Genomic DNA, 14,302 nt, shown 5'->3' with positions numbered 1-14,302 from the left:
GAGGTTCATTTGAAGAGTTTGAACAGTGGCCCTACCGCGGTTGTTTGACAGCTACAATGTCACGATCGCAATCATCTCTGATTGGTTAATGCTCGCTCACTATTGGCCACAATGCATTGTTGCTCATTGTTGCAACAAGAATCGCACAAATTCAGCCAATCAGAACAATTGAGATTGTAATAATGATTGATGCAGGTTTTAGACAATGGTCGATATGATAATCACTCACATTAAAAATGCGAAAGTATTTGTTTGTTGATTTATCCTTCAATTATGCCGCAATGGAGAATAGCGGCCACTATGCAGCGTCAAATAACGCAACTGAAGCGTTGTCATCATAATTTTGTAAATTGCATCATTTGCACTCGGATTGGACTCGGTCGATATCAAAAATGCCTTCTCACGCACACTCACTCATTTTGAAATTATCAGCGAGAGACTATCTTCTATCTTTAAAGCTTTAAAGCTTCTCTTCTCGGACATGATCGGCGTGAGTCTTGTAAGTTATTCTAGACCATTGATGAAAGGATGGGATTAATGTCAATTTAAATTCATGAATTCAATTGAAATTGCGTGCAAGCGAAGTTTACAACCATTAAAATAACACAATGCATTTGCGGCCTTTGATATTATTTAGTATGTTTTGTTTGTTAGTTCTAGCGTTCTGAGTCGAACGCATCGTAACGCAAACAACGAATAAATTAGTTAAATAGTTTATTCCGAAATTGAAATCAATTTAGTTTTATGTATTTGTTTAGACAGAATCAATAATCATAATCAAAGATTCACTACGTGAACATAATATTCTTATTCTAAACTAGCTGACCCGGCTTCGATTTTTTGAAAATCGTGATACATAAGTAGGTTCTACTTTTTTATTATTATCAGTCAGTCAGTCAGTCAGTCATCTTTTCCTTTTATGTATTTAAAGATTAATACAAGTAAATGTTTACTAAACCAACTGGGAAAGGACCTCGCAACCTTATGAGGTACCTACAAGGTTACAGCGTTACATATCTGAACTTAAGGTGACGCAGGACGCTCGACCGAAATTGGCAGCGCATGTTTGCTTTTCACTTGACATTGTATGAGAAAGTTGAGAGGCACGATGATTTTCACCGAAATCAAGCGCGCGAAAAGGGTTTATGAAAAGTATTTTTGAGAAAAAACTGCTGAATTTATGTTTGCAAAGTAAAGTTATTTCAACTAATGAATAAATAAACTACGTCTAATGATAAATTGTTTTAGAATTTAGAATGGGTCAGAATTCTTGCCTGTTTACATTTAGGGACCAAAATGTCCCTAAGCGCTACCAGAGAGCTACGGATCACTCATCGCAGCTTAATACCATCTAAGCTCCGATGAAAAGAATTTGCATATCAGCTCAAACGATCTCTAGAAAATATTCTAGGTGAAATCTTTATATAATATACTCTCAGTCTGGAGGGTAAGCTTATAGGTATAAGTAAAAAACTCATCACAGCTGAAACTGGTGCTATCCATACATGTGCATAGGGAATAGTCGGGTATAGGTAAGTTCTCTAGAGGTGCTAGTTATTTCTCGCACATTATGTTTGACTACCTAGTAGTTTGAGTATATAAAAGAAAAAGGTGACTGACTGACTGATCTATCAACGCAAAGCTCAAACTACTGGACGGATCGGGTTGAAATTTGGCATGCAGATAGCTATTATGACGTAGGCATCCGCTACGAAAGGATTTATGAAAATTCAACTCCTAAAGGGGTGAAATAGAGCTTTGGAATTTGTGTAGTCCACGCGTGTTGTGTTCTCTACGTGATCAAATCAGAAATGAGGAGATCCGTAGGAGAACTAGAGTTACCGACATAGCTCAACGGGTTGTGAAGCTGAAATGGCAATGGGCAGGGCACATAGTTCGTAAAACTGATAGACGTTGGGGTCCCAAGATGCTGGAATGGCGACCTCGCACCACCCGCACCCACTAGGTGGACGGACGACATCAGACGAGTCGCAGGGAGCCGCTGGATTCAGGAGGCGCAAGACCGTGGCGTGTGGAAGTCCCTACAAGAAACCTATGTCCAGCAGTGGACGTCTATCGGTTGATGATGATGATGATGTAGTCCATGCGGACGAAGTCGCGAGCGTAAGCTAGTATACCTATATGAAAAAATACGTTAACAAGTTCAATGGAAAAAAAGCATTGGGTGATCTTGTAACAAGGAAAAGATCAAAGAAAAGGCTTTACTTGGCCTCAGAGGCACGTGGGACGGTATACTTCAACATTCAATTCGTAGTTAAAAATGTACTAGACCGCAAAGGTTAAGGTAATCGTCCCATATTAGAACAGGTAACCAATCAAATATGTATGAGAATACATGAGCAGTGTGTGGTTAGGTACGATCCTATATACTGGTGGAAAGTTAACTCGATATTACAACTAGTAGGTTGATCAGTGACCACATACAGAACTTGGATCACGTCTACGTCATTAATAATTCCATTGGATTTGTATTCCAGTTGTTTAGCTTTGGAACAGAATGGTTGGTGTATTAGACATACATATATCACGTAGCTACATACAACTCATTGTTTATTCAAGAAGTTTAAATTGTATTTCAGTTGTTTAGTATTTTCGATTTTGTAGTAACACGCATTTTACTTTAGGAAATTATGGGCAGGTTTTTGATAAAATCGAGTTTTCATACATAAGTAAAGTAATATTTAGATATATAAACATTTTAATAAGTCCCACCTTCTATATTTGTTGTATTGACCAGACCTTTCTTTCTTTACTACTTTGAGTGTCGCCGGTAGAGATCTCTTATAGAGAGAAGGCTCCCGAGTCCACTTTTTAAGTTTTTTCTTCTGATTGTTACAAATTTTTTGGTAAGAAAAATAAAATAAATTGTATAACTACTTAGAGGTAGGTACATAAAACTCAGAGTTACCTGAATATGGAAAGGGATACTTGAATCTACGAGCCTTATTGGGTTTTTTAAATGCATAGTTTATAGGTCACAGCCATCATCATCCAATTGTGTCACAGTGTGTCTCGTTGGGAAGTGCGACTAATCGATTTTTCTCCTATCGAGTCACACTGTTACTAGTTGCTACCCTTTTTTCCATTAGAATCCCCATGGACACTACTGTGGGTGTGAAGGGATCGATGGGAAAAAATCTATAGATTCCTAACGAGTTACAGTGTGAGTGTTGCACGATTGGGTGTAAATCACTCAAACTGTAATTCTTTAAGATAAGTACGATTCAGAAAATATTAGGTAAGTCGCCTGAATGTTATTAATGCTGAAATTGATAATAAGTAGCCAAAAACAAGTAAAGAAGAAACTCAAATATTTAATATCTATAAGGGTTTCTAAAATTTCTTTCTTACTTTTTCTACGAACTAAGAAGTTACTTTGTTAGCTTAAATACATGTCTAAAGATTTTGCGCGAGGATTCTATTGTAAAAATGAAAGTGGTTATGAGAACGTCGAACAGTTAAGTGCCCAAAGATTGCAGGTGAAGATGGCAGCTTAGATGGCCGAGATACGACAGAAAATTCTTTTCACTTTCAATTTTTAACAAAAATATTGGTGTATTTTTATGTGGGCTAAAATGTATGGAGAGGGTATCAAGTACGTAAGTACTGTAAGCTAAAATTACTAGTCAGTTTTCATACCTAATCAGTTTAAACAAACAAAAGATATTTTCAACTAGATGATGCCCGCGACTTCGTCCGCGCGTTTTTATAAATTTCGTGGAAAATCTTTCATTTTCCGGGATAAAAAGTAGCCTATGCCACTCTCCAGTTGGTCTAACATGCGCACCGCGAGAAAATTTTGTCTACGCATTATCTCGTGTTTTTGCATACAAATAAGACGAGTAAATGCGTAGACAAAATTTTCTCGCGGTGCGCATGTTAGGCGTTCAGGTCTTTAACTATACTTATGCAAAAAAATCACGTCAATCTGTTGCTCCGTTGCGACATGGTTGAAGCACAAACCAAGAAACCAACAAGCCAACACACCAACAAAACAACAAACCATCAAACCATCAAACCAACTAATAAACGCACTTTCGCATTTTTAATAAGGGTAGTGATTAATTATTTCGTTGAATTGAATATCCATCCATATCAATATTAGGTAGGTATGTGCCTACCATTTCGGCCCAGTTATATTTTTGAACTCTTTGGCAAGCAATTATATACCTGCTGTTCTAAACGACATTATTAATAGGTAGTTACTGAAATAAACAGCTATGATTTAGGAGGAGCTTCACTATAAGGATTATTCTTTGCTATTTTGACACGAAACCCTAAAAACTGTAACTAATTTACTTTTCATGATGTTTTATATTTTACTTCAATATAATCAACTTGCCTTTGCATAGTAAAGAGCATGAACATTAGATAAGGAAATACCTGAGATCTTTTATTTTGCTTTGCCTACTATAATATTCTGATTCACTCTCCTTTGTACTCTATGAACCCTTCGCCCACTCTGATAATACGGATCTTAAAGAAAATTATGAATACTGGTTTAGACAGATATAAAGCGAGAAAACAGCAAAGAGTGACTGCAGGACTTCACACTTCACAATGAATGCGCGCATAACCGTGTACGTTTTATAAAAAACTGTATGACGTTAGTCCATAATACCACAATTATGAATAACGTTAAACTAAAGCGCGTGACAGGAACGTCTTCGCGGGAAATTACAGTGCACAAGTGTGTACGCAAGCCGCAAACAAAGATGCAGTCTATATTCCCTCACTTTCATAATCTGATGATACAGCAATCCGACACGACCAGAGAGGGATCAGGCGCAACACCAACAGCTTTACATGCTCTCCGAAAAAATAGCCTATGTGTTAATCCAGGGTATACTTAATCTATCTCCATTCCAAATTTCAGCCAAATCCGTCCAGTAGTTTTTGCGTGATTGAGTAACAAACATCCAAACATCCACACTTTCACATTATAATATTAAGTGGGATAACCGGGTCCAACAACGAAACGTTCTCTCTCTGAGGCACAGAGGAAACCAAAAAGCCAAATTTGGACCTCCCAAAGTAGATAACCCATCTAATTATTTATCATACACCCCAGGGTGGTTGTTTTAGGGTGAATAAACAAAATAAGCCGCCTATCAAGGCAGTCAAAAGATCAGACCACATAAACTCTCACAATAAATTGCAAGAGCAAGTATTTCGAAATAATATTATGTTCACTGAATTTCAAAAGCCGTGTTAATTGTGAATAGTGCATGAAAACTGAGTGGGCGATGGATTTAGAGGCTACAAAGACGAATCACAATTAAGTACAGCCAGAATATTAAAGTAGCGGCTGGCTGAACCAAAGATTTAAGATGTTTACCATTAGTCCTCTAAGCAAAGACCGCTTGATCAATTTATTAAGTACCTACGAGTATTATTAAGTAACATGGTTTCATTTATATATGAAATAAATTCATAATAAATGAAATAAATGAAATCTGCTAATGATTTCATTTATTTCATTTATTATTAGATTAATAATACCTAAGGCCCTCAATTTACCAAATTTTGGAAAATATAACTTACTAGATGATGTCCGCGTGGATGTAGGTTTTTAAAAAATCCTGTGGAACTCTTTAATTTTCCGGGATAACAAAAGCCGAACAGTTACTGTTGGGCCGTGAACAGCTAGCAGACAAACAGATACACGTCCGCACTTATAATATTAGTATGGATGGAAGTATGGATGAATTGAACAAGGCAGAGTTTACCTTCGAATAAGAGAGTGTGTTAGGTACACATTGGGTCGCTTGCTGGTAAACAAGAAGATGGTACATGAATGTTTGCTATTGTCATCCTTACCTACCTTGCGACTGCGCCAATAGCTGAACTTTATGTCTGTGCTATGTGTTTTTTAAAGTTAATATTTGTTTTCCCAAGACTCTTCAATAAATGTAAAAGTTATGTTTATAGTAACTAGTTACGACAATAGTGCCATGTAAGCAATAAGTCTGGGGTTTGAAATTGAACCGTCCGCGTCGTCAGGCTTTCAGATTTTAGTATCTAGAATCCGATATAACCAAAAGTATTAAAATAAGTTACCGTTAAGAAATTGATATTAATGATGACAATGGTACGGTACCTGTTTAGTAATAACAATGATGAACAGTATGTAAGCGTTGAGCAGTAACCCTATGGCGGAGATGACGGTGACGGCCACACTCAAAGCGAGCGTCACCGCCTCCTCGCCTCGAGCTTCCGTCCCGTTCATCTCCATGGCACTGGCTATCTATGTCCTTGTCTAACGCCTTCTAGCTACACCATGGCGATTGGTGCAATCCCTTCATCTTACTGCTGCTGCCGCGTTCCATCGCATTTCGAGGGCTTGGAATCTGGAAATAAGAAAATTTCTTTAAATTTAGGTATCCTTTATACATACTTTTTTTTTTGTAAAGACTACAGCTGGGTCCACACTAAGCGAGGAAGAGTAAAAAAGGCATTGCGGCCGGTGTTAACGCACACCGACCGAGGCAATAGCCCATTACTCAGTCACGGCAGGGGGCGACATTACGTCTGGACAAAAGGAAGCCTTGTGATAGCGAGGCTGCCGCGTTAAGTGGAGACCCTGCTAGTAAAGGTAGGTATACTTAATAGCAGTACAAAATCTGCATAGTATAATCCACCTCTAGACATGATACATGCATAGATGCTCTCGTTAAGCAGGACTGGATATAAAGATGTCTAGACACTGATGAAAACCTCTTCAGATTTTGAATTATTCATTTATGTCTGCATAACTCAATTGAAAAACAATTATCGCGTGAATCCTGTGCGTTAAACAACTACCTACTTAACTTACAAAATCAGTAAAAATATGCATTTGAATATGAAGTTACCTGCGAAAAAAATATGTATGCCTAACACTTGATGAAAGAACGTAGGTAGATATTAGTATAGACCTAATAGAAAAAATGTTGGGGCTATTAAGAATAATTATTATTCTAACTATAGCAGCGGTCTAAGCCCTCGGAGATCTGGGGAGGCGCGGTGTCACAAATGAGGCCCCATTACCTCTGTTATATTTTTTTAACCTGGGATAGTAATTATTATTATTAAATCATGGACCCTAAACGCGAGCGAAACGATCGCGAATAATTTCTTTAATCCTACTACTTAATATTATAAATGTGAAAGTGTGGATGTTTGTTACTCAATCACGCAAAAACGGATTTGAATGAAATTTGGAATGGAGATAGATTATACCCTGGATTAACACATATGCTACTTTTTATCCCGGAAAATCAAACAATCGTGGGCATCAGCTAGTTCTACATAAAGATCTTATGAAATTTATTAAAAAAATCATATTTTGAACCTCCTTGTTAGCGGCCTCCAAATTCTAACTGGCTATCTTTTTTACCTAGTTAATATATTTGGGATTTCAATGTTCAACGTCTTCAAGTTTTGGAGGCCCCTAGATCAGAGCCTCCGGCCCACTTTTAGTACGCCACTGGAATCCAGTGGTCTATTTGGCAAGGGACTTGTGTAGTTTGCTTAAATATACGCTAAACTGGGCCACGGAGTGGCACAATTTTCCCTATAATACAATGCCCCGAAACTGGAAGCTAATTAATATCTCATGTCTCATGGTACCAAATTCAAAACTCATCTCTCGACAAATGTTCGGAACAAGCTTTGTCAACCTGTCGGCTCGTATTTTGAGTGAAACATGTTTTTTTTGTCACTTTACACCAGCTACCAATACAAATGATTTCAAACGAAATTTTCACAAAGCTGAAACACTATCTACCTATATAAGTACAGTGTGTTTTTTTAACTGGGACAGTATGGGAAGGAGGTAGTTACAGGAAAACTGTCTTTAGAACCTTCAGCTCTTGTTTTGTGAAAATAATTTTGCCATAGTCAATTTTTTTGTCAAATTTCAGTTGTCCATAAAAATCAATGAAATTGGCTAAAATTTTTTTTTTCGGAAAAAAATCGGGACAGCAGAAAATGGTCAAATTTAAGTAAATGTTTTTGATACAATTTGTAAATAATTGGTAGGTTAACCTTATAACAGTAATAGTTAAATAAATGTTCAATATGACATCTCACCTTGCCATAATTGTTATGCACGTATTCAGAACACCTGTAGTGTTTCCAAAGACAGTTTTTTGTACCTCTTTTGGTTTTAGATTTCCCCATGCTGTCCCAGTTAAAAAAAACCAGCCAAGTGTGAGTCAGACTCGCGCAATGAGGGTTCCGTACTACAGTCGTATTTTTTTGACATTTTGCAGGATAATTCAAAAACTATGATATATAAAAATGAAAAAAAATCTGTTTTAAAATGCACAGGTGAAGACCTTTCATATGATACGGCATTTGATATAGTTATCTTACTTAGAAAATTGAAAATACTAATTATTAGTTCATGACCACAATTTTTTTTTTTTGTGTGATCTAACCCTAAATTCACGGTTTTCAGATTTTTCCCCAAATATCAGCTATAAGATCTACCTACCTGCCAAATTTCATGATTCTAGGTTAACGGGAAGTACCCTGTAGGGTTCTTGACAGACAGACGGACAGACAGACAGACAGACAACAAAGTGATCCTATAAGGGTTCCGTTTTTCCTTTTGAGGTACGGAACCCTAAAAACACATTGTACCTACACCTATATAAGGACAAAATAATGGGATATTTTATATCGAGGGGAAACTTCCTTATCGGCAGATTACAGATAGATTTAATATTTAAACTCGACGTTAATTGGTCTTACTTTTAATCCGATTGAAACAAGAATAAAACCAGGTTTGATTTTGGTAAATGCTGAAATACATACAGTAGGATAGTGTAGTAGGTACCTATTTCCAAGCTATTACCTATTTGCACAGCATTTGTTCAACATTATTGAGTTGAGCATTGCCGCTATCGATAGTCCTTGTATGCTTCTATACCAATGGCACTTATTGGCATAAACAGACATGTCCTTGAATTTTATGAACAAGTTGTCATGCAGAAAGCTCTCCGCTCTAGACCATGATGTCACGATTATTATCATGTCTGCAAAATGCGAGGCTCTATAGCATTTCGATAAATACCTAAATCGAATGACATTAAATACCTTATATACTATGACAAACACAACGGCCTTCAAACACGAAACTTTTGATACTTTTCTATAAATACCTACTTAGTAATTTAGGAGTATCGATCACCGCATTCATAATAAAGAGCATTTTATATTTTTGCCGAGCGAAGAATCAATTTAAGCTAAGCAAAAGCACTGAAACCGGAAAAATAGTGTTTTGTAACACTGTATTTTACGGTGTGTGTCCCATATTTCTACCTCTATGAACCATCCGGTGTCAACCGCTTTGATACATTTAAATAAAAGAAAAGTTCTTTTAATCAGAAGTTAAAAGCTCTGTTACGATCTCTTCACTTTATCTGGAACCTCGAACGCATTGCAGAAACAGAGCTGAAATGAAAAACGTAATGTTATTGCATAAAAATACATTCATAACATTATTTATGAGGTCGGGAATACTGTTTATGCCTTAAAGGTTCAGTTTTTATAACAACTAAGTCGGAGACCAAGTATTTTTAATAAAAGCTTTTTATTAGTTTAACTTGTTCATAATAAATTTTATTTTTCCATACCTATACTATGATAAAATTTAATGTGTTTGTACTTTCTGATACGACTTCTCGGTAGCAGTGGCAATAGCAATAAAGAGAGTAAATTCAATCAAGATCTTGCTTTCTTTTCAAACTCAACTTCAGTTCGACGACGTTTTGAAGGAAATCGATTTTGCAAGCGTTTTACGTTATCAGTCGCGACAATGTTTCCGTTCAATTTTAACTTATTTTTCTTGATGATTTTTTTCCTGAATTTTTCCTATAAAATAAAGTAGTAGATTTAAGCACCGTAAAACTTAAGAGGAGTTTATTCGTACTATTTCGTAGCGCGCTAAAACAAACATAGCTTAGTTTATTTGAATATTAACGAATTAAAATCAATGAAATTATGTAGGTAGAATTAAAGTTCTATAAATTAATATCTTTGTCTATGATTGAAATGAAAAATTGAAAATGCAAATGTGCAAAATGTTTTGCAATTGTGAATTGTAAGGTCTATATCTCCTGAGGATGCTCCGGTGTCGGGGCGAAACGTGCGTCGAGTGTGTTTGGGATTTGTGTGGTGCTACATGGTGGTGGTGCGTATTGCTTGCTTGGTGGCTGCTTCTTCCTGCATGTTTAGCAGTGGGAGGGCGGGCGGTGCATTTTGCATGCTGCAAGTTGCACCATACAGATTCTACCTGTTTCAGCGGATTATAGCAAATTAAGCTTTTGGTTCATTGTACCTATATCATGGACTTCCGCAAAGTAACGCCTGCTTCTATACAACTTAATACAAATGTGTAGTAAGGCGGCGTCATGCATTCTGTATAGTTTGAAGTGGTACGCACAGCAGTTCTAATGCCTTACTATTAGTAGGTATTTCTGTGGCTGCAGCCGTAAGTTCCACGAAGGAATAAAAGGACTCTATCAACCTACCTACATATAATGTGCCATGGCCCGCAACATCCTAGAAACTATATCTAATGTGGAAAAAACACGTAACTTCTTGTAACAAGAAGCGTCAGTTGACACCTTCCTAGAAAGAGGGCTTGCTACTAATTAGGAAAAACGTCGACTACGGCCTCGTTACGCAACGACTCAAAAGGTAATTGCACAAAGAACCCACAATCGATTCGATGGCAGCCCGTTTTACACGAGAGTCGATAAAACAAGGGTCGAAGTATCATAAGATGCTTTTTAGTATCGCTTTAATTTCACCTTAGATATCAGCTTCACAGTCGCATCGCAGCGCTATTGGCCTTGATCATTTGTTAACAAAATATGTCAGTGTAAAAAATTAAAAAATCACTTTGCGTAAAAAAAATCTGTGAAATCACTCTAAAGAAAAATGCCCGAATAAACCCGATGCAGGATAGCGCGGGTCACGTGCGGGTGTGCGGGGCGTCCCCGGCACCATACTCATACCCCGATTGCCATCTCGACTTGTCGCATATAAGTCCGACTCCCAAAATAACAGTATCGTGATAATGACGTCGAATTAGTAGCTTTATTTAACTTTAGCTATAGTTAATAGAGATACTTCAGTATATGCATGTTTTCTAGATTTAAGCCGGGCATTTGACCTCGTTAATTACAAAATACTATGGCGTAAACTTATATATAGATAGACACGTACCAAAAGAATTAATGAATCTGTGGAGATTTTGGTACGAGAACCAAACTAACTACGTAAAATGGGGCGATGCACTCTCTAGTGAATACAGACTAGAGTGTGGCGTTCGTCAAGGAGGGCTAACGTCTTCGGACCTATTTAACCTTTATATCAATGACCTTATCGGGAGGCTGAGAAGTACCAAAGTCGGTTGCCATATTGGTAACATCTGTGTTAACAATTTGAGCTACGCTGATGACATGGTGCTCCTCAGCCCCTCAATAAATGGACTTAGGAAACTGCTCAATATTTGTGAGCAGTTTGCCACAGAACATGCTCTCAAATATAATGTAGCAAAAACTGAAATGCTCGTCTTCAAAGCGGGCAAGGGTCCGGAGACCGTTCCGCCGGTATATCTGAATGGGTCGTCGGTTCGGGTTGTCAAGAGCTTTAAATATTTGGGCCATATTTTATCAGAAGACATAAAAGATGACAGAGATATGGAGAGGGAGCGCAGGGCTCTTTCGGTACGGGCTAACATGATAGCGCGCAGATTCGCTCGTTGCTCTGATGATGTGAAGGTGACGTTATTTAAAGCTTTTTGTCAATGTTTCTACACATGTCAGCTGTGGACAAAGTTTACCAAGCGCAGCTATAATGCACTTAGGGTACAATATAACAACGCCTTCCGCATCCTAATGAAGCACCCGCGTTTCTGCAGTGCTAAAGGTATGTTTGCTGCTGCGAGAGTCCCTGACTTCTTCGCCATACTCCGAGCAAGGACGGCATCCTTCTGGAAAAGACTGACACACAGTACAAACGCTATCTTGTGTGCTGTTGTAGAGGATCTTAGTAATCCTTTTACAAAACATTGGTCCAACCTGCATCGGTGCGACAATAACACCTTTACTTAGATTAGTTTTTTAAATTGTTAGCTCCATTTTTTTTACATTTATATTATATTCTAATCAATTCTAATATTAATTTAATCCGCTTCATACTGTGTATATTGTTATGGGTTGTATTTTCATTGCCTGAAATAAAAATTATTTATTATTATTATTATTATTTATGGTTATCTTGAATAACCGTAAGTAAATACTGAAAAAGCATCTCAAATTCTCAGCAGCTCAAGGCGAAAATTAATTATCCTATACAAACGTATTCTGTTAACTTTAAATAAATAATACCTACCTCAGTTATTCATCAAAATGTAGGTGAGAACCTACTTATTATAGCTTTACACACTTCTAATACAATAATGTGCCATAATGTACCTATAGTACTTTTTTTAATTCAGATACAAGTCAGCCCTTGATTTCAATCTCACCTGGTGGTAAGTGATGATGCAGTCTAAGATGGAAGCGGTCTAACCCGAAAGTGGTATGGCAGTTATTATTAAACCCACACCCCTTTAGTTTCTACACGGCATCGTACCAGCGCTAAATCGCTTGGCGGCACGGCTTTGCCGTTAGGGTGGTAACTAGCTAGGCCAGACCAGACCAGACATTTAGAATACTAGTCGCGTACTAATATGATAATGAATTCTTGAACTAAAGATACCTAATCAGATAAACACAAATATGACAGAAGAGTAGGTAATAAATTTAATGAGTTGAGTTCCATAATAAAGTAATGGTGAAGATACGGGTCCATAAAATTTATGGCAACTTCCTTCATTATTTCCCCGAGACAACCGATCGTGAAATGGGGCAAAATATAAACTTGATACGCTATTATTCCGCGTCACGATGTTCCTAAATGAGCTCTACAGATTAAACAATGTTCTGTATTAGATAAGGCATCTATTGGTTATTGACCTCATAGCAACGAGACACATGTTCCACTAGAATTCACTAGATGGGGCGCTTCATAGTAACAATTATGTTCTAACCTCAGACTAAGAATCAAGGAGACTTATCAGACGCGTATACTCGAAAGGGACAAACAACAAAAGAAATCATACTTACGTATGAAAGGTTATCTATTCTATATATATATATAAATGGAAAAGGTGACTGACTGACTGACTGACTGACTGACTGACTGATCTATGAACGCACAGATCAAACTACTGGACGGATCGGGCTGAAATTTGGCATGCAGATAGCTATTATGACGTAGGCATCCGCTAAGAAAGGATTTTTGAAAATTCAACTCCTAAGGTGGTGAAATAGGGGTTTGAAATTTTGTAGTCCACGCGGACGAAGTCGCGAGCATAAGCTAGTGTTTCATAATTTGCATTCGCCACAACTTTTACAGCCGATCACACAGCAATGCACCATACAAGGCTTCTACACACCTTCAAAACAGAAAACTAAATAAAAACTCGTAATATTCGCAATAAATTACTATCACAGAGGTTTAAAGTTGCACGGTAAAAAAGCTAAACTATGACAAAGACAAAAAACTGTATTTTTGTCTTTTTCACTCTTCAGAGCTTTCTATACACCTAGCTTGCTCTAACAAGGTATTATTATTGTGATGCCAAGTCTCCTTGATTCTTAGTCTGAGGTTCCAACTAAAATCGTCCGTACTCCTATCAATCATAAAATCTCACATGCTTGTGACAAACAGCAAACAGAGCAAGCGTGTGGATGGGTGTTTGCATATGCTTGCCAACGCTTTGGAGTTTGGAGCGTTCCGATTTGCAGGCAAGCCATCTGTGGTGATTGCCGATGCTTGCTGTCTGTTATTTGCCACAAGCGTGAAGCGCCGGCTTTAGACGCTATCCGTTTCTACGAACATAAATAAGTTATAACAGACTAAGTAGGTATATAAGTTCTAAAGCTACCTATGTGCATAATAATTTAGAGTAATCGTGCAACTTTAATGTTCACAAACAGATTACATCTTCTCAATTTTCTTAATGCAGTCAACCTCAATATGTATGCGCTAAAACGCGTTTAACATACAAGTGCGTACCTACATTTATACATCCTATTTAAATGAATTTGCCTTGCCTTCGGTTATGGAAAACATTGCGAGAAGAGAAATCCTACACACCTCGACAGGATTTTCCTTGGAAATATTTAATTCGTTTACCTATATCGGGGGATTTTAAATTTGATTACGCCTAAGTGCC

General features: G+C 37.4%; 1 protein-coding gene across 1 annotated transcript in view; it reads right to left on the bottom strand.

The window, feature by feature from the left end:
* Window positions 1-14,302, bottom strand: part of LOC138403294 (G protein-coupled receptor 88-like) — a 90,620-nt gene that overhangs the window by 34,992 nt on the left and 41,326 nt on the right. The window contains exon 2 of the mRNA XM_069503225.1: window positions 6,122-6,371. Coding sequence (XP_069359326.1) covers window positions 6,122-6,256 — 135 coding nt within the window. The 5' untranslated portion in view covers window positions 6,257-6,371. The remainder of the gene's footprint in view (window positions 1-6,121; window positions 6,372-14,302) is intronic.

Source organism: Maniola hyperantus, chromosome 15 (assembly GCF_902806685.2).
Source record: "Maniola hyperantus chromosome 15, iAphHyp1.2, whole genome shotgun sequence".
NCBI lineage: Eukaryota > Metazoa > Arthropoda > Insecta > Lepidoptera > Nymphalidae > Maniola > Maniola hyperantus.
Note: the sequence above shows the minus strand (reverse complement) of the source record. Positions and strands in the feature narration are given on the sequence as shown.